The 10,189-nt window shown below is 31.1% G+C and overlaps 1 protein-coding gene across 1 annotated transcript; it reads right to left on the bottom strand.

The window, feature by feature from the left end:
* Nucleotides 1–1,421: 1,421 nt before the first annotated feature.
* Nucleotides 1,422–2,671, bottom strand: LOC107435663 (uncharacterized). The gene is made up of 2 exons (XM_060815989.1): nucleotides 2,536–2,671; nucleotides 1,422–2,224 (listed from the first exon to the last, which is right to left on the bottom strand). Exon 2 carries the CDS (start codon nucleotides 2,208–2,210, stop codon nucleotides 1,446–1,448), a length of 765 nt encoding a protein of 254 aa, XP_060671972.1. The 5' UTR covers nucleotides 2,211–2,224; nucleotides 2,536–2,671; the 3' UTR covers nucleotides 1,422–1,445.
* Between the last annotated feature and the right edge of the window lie 7,518 nt (nucleotides 2,672–10,189).

The following is a 10,189-nucleotide window of genomic DNA, read 5'->3' on the forward strand; positions in this document are numbered from 1 at the left end:
GCATAAGCCTACAAGATATAGTTATTGTAGCATTGGTGTTGGCCCATTTTTTAACATTTTGAATTTTTTTGAATTTTGTTTCATTTTTTATATGATTTTGTAAAATTTGTTTAAATTCCCATGTAATTATTTTTTCCAAAATCAGTAGAGAAATTTACAAGAATAAAATGGAGTTACAATAGTGAGGGGAAACAATAAAAAACAATCAAACAAAAAAGAGCAACCTAAGCCGACGCGATGTCGTTACCGTAGCATCGGCGTTAGAATTTTTTTTTTTTTGACATTTTGAATTTTTTAAAATTCTTTTTCCTTTGTTATATGATTTTGCACAATTTGTTCAAATTCCTTTGTAATTGTTTTGTCCAAAATCAGTAGAAAAATTTACAAGCATCAAAGGAATTACAATAGTGAGGGGAAAAAAAAATCAAATGAAAAAAAGGGACCTAAGCCGATGTGGTATAGTTACCATAGCGTAGGAGTTGGCCCATTTTTAACTTTTTGAATTTCTTTTATATTTTGATTCATGTTGTATATGATTTTGAATTTTTTTTTTTTAAATTCATGTGTAATTATTTTCTCCAAAATCAGTATAGAAATTTACAAGCATAAAACGGAATTACAATGGTGTGCAGAACAAAAATCATAATCAAACATAAAAAGTGTCATAAGCCGACGCGATATCGTTACCATAGCATTGGCGTTGGCCCATTTTTTGACATTTTGAATTTTTTTAAATTTTATTTTATTTTTTATATGATTTTGTAAAATTTGTTTTAAATTTCTGTGTAATTATTTTTTCCAAAATCAGTAGAGAAATTTACAAGTATCAAACGGAATTACAATGATGAGGGGAAACAATAAAAAATATGAATTAAGTGATACAATAAATATGAAAGAAAGATGGTGCAAATCTTAGTAGACTTTGGCTTGAACAAAGTGGCAAGATTACCACCTTTTGAAGGTATGTTTCAATGTTTTTATTTTTATTTTTTTATATTACAAGTTGGGGAGGGAGATTTCACTTATGTCGATCGAGATTTGAAACAAGGACTTCAAAATTTATTCTCATTGGTAAAAAGCCTACAAATACTTTCTTATAAATTTAAAAAGCTTTTCCAACTATTGATAATTAAAATATATATATATATATATATATATATTTTTGGTTCGAATACAATATACCAAACTCCAAACTCATATAACAAAAGTTTTCCACAAATAAAACAAAACAAATAATTCAACGTGGTCTCTTACAATTTCCACTCCTATTTACAACAAATTTTCACGGTAAAACAGAGAAACCTATTGTGGCCTTTTGGCATTTTACCCGAAAAAGAAAAAATACAAAAAAAAAAAAAGCGAAACCTATTGGAAAACCATAATTAATTAAACTAAGAATTAAAATCGATCGAGGAGAAGTAGAAAAATATAAGACTAAACACTTTTTATGTGAGCAATTCAACAACGAGGCAAGTCATAGTAATGGTTGGTTCACCCATAAGGATACAAGCAATTGTCCTAAGAATTGCTTTTATAATCCTCCAATACTTATTACCCCTTGCGCCATCTTTCCTCAACTTTGCCAGATCCTTCGGAAGCTTCAAATTCTCCAAATCCAAACAGCCATTGTTATTATTGTTATTATCATTACCAAGCTTGTCTTTATTTTTCCAAACCTCGGAAACCATTTCAGTAGCACAATGAACATGGAGATGGTACTCATTGCACATTGAAACATAAGACCAGCCTCTTGCACCGGAAAAACTGCCTTGAACTTTCACTTTTCCGCACCAAAAACAGCTCGAATCTACTCTTTCACTGAGCCGGAACTCTTTGCCATCGATTTTAAGTACTTCCTTGAGATTACTGCAACAAGGGTGCAAATCGAGATCATTCTTTTGGCAATGGTAAACAAAACCCTTGATTTGTTTTCCACATGCATCGCAATATCTTTTGCAGTTATTGCAGCGCTTGTTATGTCGCGGTGGTTGTTCGAAGAACTCGAACGTCGAACCTTTGAAGAATGCATGCGATGTTTTGTTGGTGAGAAACATGCAATCTTTGTGGAGATCGAAGTCGCATAGATCGCATCTGTATCTCTTTCCAAAGCCTGTTTCTTTGCAGCCGTCGCATTTGTAGGCAGGTTCGTGATGTGACTTGAGCTCCAGTGGGTGCTTTGGGTGGCTAGCATGGTAATGAGTATTCTCCATATCTGAGTTTCAACCTGAAATTAAAATGATGAATATATCTTAATTGTTGGAAAGGGAAAACATTTATATATACATATATATATATATGTGGAGTCTCTTATTTAGGAAATTTTTTTGTTGAGAATTTGTCCTCTATCAAGTTATATATAGCAATTAGTCACTACTTTATAACATAACTTAGATTTTGGATAAATTTTTTATCTAAAAAATCCAGGTTAAGGAAATTTTTGAACATATATATATATATATATATATAGAAAGGAATAGAGTATTTGGAAAAATAAAATAATAAAAATAAAAGTTGGAGTGATATAAGGATATTTACCTCCCTTTTTCAAAGCGTATCAGGTTAAAGTGTGCTTGATATCTGGTGGTGCGGTGGAAAAAAGAAGCAAGAAATCTTATAGGTATTTAAGAGAATACTAAGAGAAGAAAGCAAGAAAGCAAGAAAGCAATACGAATAGTACTTGGAAATGCTTGTAGTTGGTTTTGGACATAAGTAATCTATATATAGACATCTAGCACAATTTTCAGTTTTATTTTATTTTTTTTTTAATTTGATCCTGGTTTCTTGGTAAAGTTCCAATAAATTTGGAAGAAGTTTCATGATGAAAATGACATTAAACAAAGCTTGCCAGAAATTTTGAACCAAAAAAAAAAAAAAAAAAAAAGACTTGTATGTATATTATATAGTTTCTATATAAATCATATATTTTTATTTAACTTAGTTTCAATACTCGATCACTATATATCGCATGTAAAATATCATGGAATATACAACTTATTTCACGAGGTCCGTTTGGATTACTTGTATTAATTAATTTAACGCGTCGGATCCGAAGTATTACGCTTTTTGATTTCATAAATTCTTCTTTTTATTCGGATTTTTTTTGTGATTTTTATTTTACCCAATTTATTTTATTTCTCAACCCATGCAGCACGGCAAGGCCATACACGTAGATCCCTGTAAAGACCATATATTTGCACCTTATATTAACTTATTTGATTAATTTTCATTATTTTAGCTCATGGAAATAGATCAATATTCATAAATATATATTGTGTATATATATATATATATATTTCAAAGTAAATTGATTAATTAAAACATTACTTAACTATTTTCTGGTTTCCACCAATTTACCAAATATATATATATATATATATTCAGGTCTTGCCCCAAAAAAATATCAATGACGGGACTGAAATTTAACTGAAAATAAGAAAAGTGATATTATTAAAGATCATACACTTTTCCTTAGAGACTTCCCTCTCTTCCTTCCACAGGAAAACAGTGGAAGCCATGGCCCATGGGGGGTTTCCCATGACTTTCATATCTTTATGTAGTCATGGTTTGGGCCGGCCCCAGCACACATGATAAACTGCATGGAATTAAATTATTTCAAATAAAATTAAATAAGAGGATTTAAAAAACCAATTGAGAAAACATGTTTATATGCGTGAGAGAGTAGCTATATAGCAGATATTTATAATTAGTTTTTATACATAATATATCATGATTAAACACGTATTATGATAATTTTACCATTTTTCCTACATAATTAATCTTTATACTTTATTTCAGTTTAAATATATTGGATTTTGTGACAATTATTAATTTGCCATTATCTTTGAAAATTATAAATCCTTTATAAGGAACAAACTAATGGTAATTGTAGGGTAACATAAACTGGCCAACTTTGATATTAAATATAAAAAAAGAAACCACTCGGAAATTAAAGTAAGACTCTTTTTGTATCTGCCTTGTGGAAATGTTTACTGCTTTTTGTTTTTCTGAATATTTTAACCCAAGATATTAATTAATTTTAATGAAGTTGGTATACAGAAGCGCGTGCTGCGAAATGCTTTGTGCTATTGAAATTTCGATAACTATATTGGCGTGGTTATTGGATACGTAGGGCTCACACGTTTATATAAAAATGGTGGAAATTTCAACAATCTATAGCTTATAATTTACGCACCAAGGATTTGATATTTGCATGCAAGGGATCGTAACCAAAGAGACAGGAAATAGGGAAGAAATTATGTGGAAATTGATTTCTAAAACTGTGTAAATTCCTTGCAAATTAACCAGCAAAACTTTACATTAAATAAATAAAATGGGCCTTCCATATAATATATAATAATCCAACATTTGATTACATACACGTATATATGTTTTTTTTTTTCCCCCTTCGAAAATCATACGTATCTTACAAAATCTAGTGAAAAAAAAATTAATTTATCTATGTTGAAATTAATTTGATTTCATATTTTGGGTATTTGGCAATGATGCTTGTTTTGAAATAACGGCATATGGACTATGAGCCCAATAAGACCCAGAGACAAGAGAGTTGATCTGATGGACAACCTAAATCAGGTGGCATAAGGCCGAGAATTAAAGTCGCAATTTGTATAGACCAACATGCACGCGGCTATGGCTTTTGGTATGGTTCTAACCGCTTGTCCCTAGTCGTGATCTTTTGAAATGCAAGCCTAACTCTGAAATTTGTGAGTCATCTAACTTTGAATTATTTTGTTTTTTTGGGAGTGCTAGCCGCATTGTGGTCTAGGTTTCCTATGCATGGTACTCTTGATTTGGGTCAGCCTGTAAACTGAAAGGAAGGACTTGGTTTATATAAAAACATAATTTTTTTTTTTGAGACAACATAAAAACGTAATTAGACATAAAAATTACTCATTGGAAGAATATTAGTCGCATGTATTGGCAGACTGGATTGTGGGAGAGGACTTGGTACTTAATTATATATTGGTATTTAGTAGTTAATAAACCATATACATGTGTGTGTATTTGACTTTTTAGATTAAAGGTACAAAATTTCTTAATTGAGGTATTGAGTTAAAAAAAATAAAAATAAAAGAAATAAAAAATTAAGAAAATAATAAACTACGTACCTCTCCTACATAGTCTTATTTTCAAATCTAATTCTATAAATTAAAAATCAAATTAATCATTAGAAAGGTTATGGTACATGTGGGCTGCGCACCTACTAAAGGCCAAATGTCCAACTATATGTTTTATAAGAATTAAGAAAGAGAAACTTATATATATATATATAGAATAATACAGTCCAGTTAGAATATTCTAATTTTATAAAATTAAAATATAATTAAATCAAACAGGGTAAATTTATTATTTTTATTTTAATTTTAATTTTTTACATTATGTCCCTATTTTGTAAAATCAAACTATTTTGCCTCGCGAAAATGAGAAATGGGAAATGTTAATATTGAATTTTTTTTATTTTTTTGTTTATTTTTATTTTTTTTTCTCTTCTTCGAATGTACACTTAGAAAAACATTTTAACTTTATATTATATTTTATTGGATCCCAAATCATGCAATGTCATCAAAAGTTGGAAAACCGAAGGCTGAAGCGGCAATGTGAGTAGCACGCACGTGGACCATTTTATAATAGGGTTGAATACTATTTTTATTAATTTTTTGTTATATAAAAAATTTATTAATGTGGTACCTTGATACAATTTTATTAGCTTGGTTAACTTATAATATATTTAAAGTACCACAAAATTATACTATCAATTTCCAAAATGATTTGTCCCAAAAAAAAATAAAATACAGATATCTAAAATCATTATAACATCGGCCATTTACTCATTTGGGCTTTTGCTTTCGATCCCAAAAAATTCATGCAAAAAATATTGCTTTATGAAGAAAAACAATTAAAAAAACAAAAACATTAAGCTATCTATTCAATCGTTCATTTTTACCTAATCATTAAAAAAGTTTTAAAAATATTGAGATTACAAAAAATAAAAATTTAACGACAAAATAAAAATTGACATATCAGGGGTAGACATGGCAATTCGTGTTCGTGGGTCGTGTTCGTTTCAACCCGTTTAATAATTGTGTCAAAAATGCCTAATCCGAACACGACCCATTTATTAATCGTGTCAGGTATCCAAAATACTAACCCGACCTGTTTATAAACAGGTCAACACGACACGATCCGTTTAACACGATTATTAACGGGTCGTGTTGAACTATTAACCCGTTAACCTGAAATTGACCTATTAACCCGAAAATTAACCAATTAACTCAAAAATTAACCTATTAACCCGAAAAAAATTTTTATTTTTATTTTTTATTTTTATGTTTTTGTTTTATTAAAGATGTATTTTTTGTTTTAAAAAAATTAGTAATAGAAAATTATTTTTATAAAATTTTTAATTTATAATATTTTTTAGTTATCAAATATTATATTAGTAATAAAATATTAATTTAAAATTAAATTTAAATGGGTTGTAATAGGTGTATAATCGTGTCGGGTTGAAACTGACACGTTTAATAAATGGGTCGTAACGGGTCAATTTCGAGTTAAACAGGTCAACCAAAAAATGACACGATTAATAATCGTGTTAAACGGGTTGATCCGATTATGACCCGAACCCATTTATAATAAACCAAAACCCATTTATTCCGTGTCGTTTTCGAATTGTATCGCTGTGTCATGACCCAAATTGCCAGGTCTAATCAGGGGTCCAACCTAGTGGATGGTGGGATCCATTTATAGTTTCTATTTCTTCTTTGGACATATCCCAACTCGAATTCATCCCGCTTTTCATATTTTTTTTTTTTTTTTGTTGGGTATATCACTGCAAAGTATATAAAATACAGTGAAAAAAAATCTATAACTTTGGGATCCATGTGGGGCATAATCAGCTGTTAAGTTTCAAACATAGACCTTTCAGTTTTACGGTAGTTTTGTGGTGTTGCACAGGATTAGAGACTTGTGTTGATAGGGGACTCTTTTCTGAAGTAAAATTTGCAAAAGCTGATGGGCATTTTGGTAATTTTAGGGGATTTAAAAATTTGTAATATTAGTGGGCATCCCGCTTTTTATTTATAGCTATATTATATATATATATATATATATATATATATATCTATATATAAGGCTGAAGCATGTGGTAGAAATATATATTTTTTGGTAATTTTTTGATATATGTATACGATGTTATGCTATATAGTATTGAAATTCAACAGTTGTAGCATGGGTGTCTGATACATAGGGCTCAAGCATTTTGACGCTCTTATTAATATGTTGGAAATTTTAACAACTACGTACCTTATTTTATAAGAATTATGGTTGACAAAAAATAAATTAAGATATTATTAAGAAAAATATCTCACGATCCTAATATTGCTCATATTTGATATCTTCATTGCTGTATTGGTTGTATTTTTTTTTTTATATTTATTTGTATATGTATTTGGTATAGTAGTAGCTGTATTGCCTTATATAATCGTTATGTAATTTGTATTTAATAACAGTTGTGTATCAATGAACATCAAGCCTATGTGTTATTCAATTCTCTACATGGTATCAGAGCAAACACTTCTCTAATAATTTTTTTTTTCTCTATCGTTTTTGTTGCACCTTTTTCATTTTTCATCATCAGCATGTCTGAAACCAACACTCAACACTCACCTAACAACCACAACGCTTCAAGAATTTTAGTTTACACAAATGTTTATGCACAGGCTCCTCTAAAACTCACCGTCGACAACTATACAGCTCGGCATGCTCAATGGTACTCTTTATTGATTGGGTATTATCTAATGGGTTATGTGACTAGCCAATCCATGTGTCCAACCTTTGATCTAGGAAAAATTCTTTGGATCTGCCAAGATCACCTACTATGAAGTGCACTCCTCATCTCCTTTGATTCTACAATTGTGAATTTCATTGCATCCTCAAAGTCTTCTCATGAAGCATGGTAGAACTTGGCAACCATGTATGCCAAATCTTTAAGTGGGAGAATCATCAGTATACATGAAACTCTGAGTAAAATTTCCAAGGATGACAAATCTATTTCTGATTACATGCAAACCATTCAAGGCCTTGCTGACTCTCTTGCCTTGGCCGATGAACCACTCGGCAAGGATAAAATTACATTCCATATTCTTAATGGTTTGGGACCCAAATATAAAGAAATCTCTACTGCAATTCAGACAAGAGACTTATCCATTACCTTTGCTGAATTACATGATAAACTTACTGACTGTGAAGCTTTTCTCAACTGAAATTGTATGACCACTAGTTATGACTCTCAAATCACAGCCAATTATACATCCCATGGTGGTCGTTCTTCTTCTTAAACATGGCAACAATCCACACCTAGAACATCTCATACTCAGTCATCTTCCATCAACAAGAGTGGGAATCACTTCTCTCCCCAAATTATTTGTCAATTGTGTGATCTGACTTGCCATACTACTTGCAATTGCTGCAAACTCCTTGTTGTTGTGCCATTGTTATCTACTTCAAAGTGGAAAAGACCAATCCATCTCTTCATGACCATCACTGTTGGGTCCTCCACCATGCAATCAATATCTCAGAGCACACTTTGCATCTCATTCCAAGTCATTTCCATCCAATTGGTTGAGTGATTTTGGTACTTCTCATCATATAACAAATGATTTCGACAATCTCACTTTACATTCGACATATGAAGGACCTGAAGAAATCATGATTAGTGATGGTAACAATTTAAAAATTTCTTATAAGGGATCTACCTCTCTTCCATCTTCTTATTGTAATATTCATTTATCTAATGTTCTTCATGTTCCTGGCATGAAGAAAAATTTATTATCTATCTCTAAACTTTGTTCCACTAACAATGTTTCTATTGAATTCTATTCCATTCTCTTTTGTGGTAAAGGATCTCAATATTGAGGCAAAACTGATAGAGAGTCAGAATAGAGATGGTGTTTGTGAATGGTTGTCTATTGGATCTCAGTCTCTTTGTACTCCTTTTAGTTTCACAGCAATAAAAGTTCCCTATTAAAAATGGCATAATAGGCTTGGACATCCTTCTTTTAAAATTTTGAGTCATGTTTTACATAACTTTAAATTACCTGTGTCTTCTATGAGTATCAAGTCCTGTAATTCTTTCCATTGATGGTTTCAAATATTATGTGATCTTTATTGATCATTATACCAAATATATTTGGTTCTTTCTTTTAAAACAAAAATTTGATATTTGATATTTATTTTATTTTTCCACAATTTAAAAATTTTGTGGAAAAATATTTTAAGATATCATCATCTCTCTGTACATTGATAATGGCATTGAATATATGAAATTACGATAATTTCTCTCTCAACATGGCATCTCTCACTATCGGACCCCATCTCATACCCCTCAACATAATGGCACATTGGACGTTATCATCATCATCTTGTTCAAACCGGTCTTACCTTTCTAAATTAAGCATCCTTACCCCTTCATTTTTTGTCCTATGCCTTTTCTATGGCTGTTTATCTCATTAACAGATCACCCACTCCTAATCTTAACATGGAGTCACCATTCTCATTACTTTTTCAAACTCCTCCAAATTATGAGAAATTGAAGATTTTGGCTGCCTCTGTTATCCATGGCTGAAACCTTATGTCTCACACTAACTTGGCACATGCTCCACCCCCTGTGTGTTCCTAGGGTACTCCACTTCATAGAGTGCTTATTTATGTCTTGATTCTGTCACTAAAAAACTATATACATCTAGAAATGTTAATTTTGTTGAAACCCAGTTTCCTTATGTATCTCTAATATCTCAATCCAAATGGGCCACAAATTCTAAACCCATCAAATGGTGCCCAGCCCAAACTGATACTTCTTTTCTTCCTAATTCAACATCGCTTTCCAAACCTGCTCCTTTTCTTTCCTCACCCACTATCCATTCTTTTTCACGCTCTACCCATGTCTCCCTCCCATTCGACCTTTTCTCATAACCCAACCACTGTTAGTATCTCTCATCACCTTCCTCTCCATCAGATACTAGTCCAGTCAATTCTTTCTTGTCTATATCTCCTTCTATCTCTCTTGTGACATATTCTTCCTCCTCAAACATCTCACTCAATAGAACAGATTGAGTCTTCATCGATAACCACCAATGAACCCGCTCCTTCACAATCTGGTCTTCTTGTTAGTTTA

Source organism: Ziziphus jujuba, chromosome 3, assembly GCF_031755915.1.
Source record: "Ziziphus jujuba cultivar Dongzao chromosome 3, ASM3175591v1".
In the NCBI taxonomy this organism is placed as follows: domain Eukaryota; kingdom Viridiplantae; phylum Streptophyta; class Magnoliopsida; order Rosales; family Rhamnaceae; genus Ziziphus; species Ziziphus jujuba.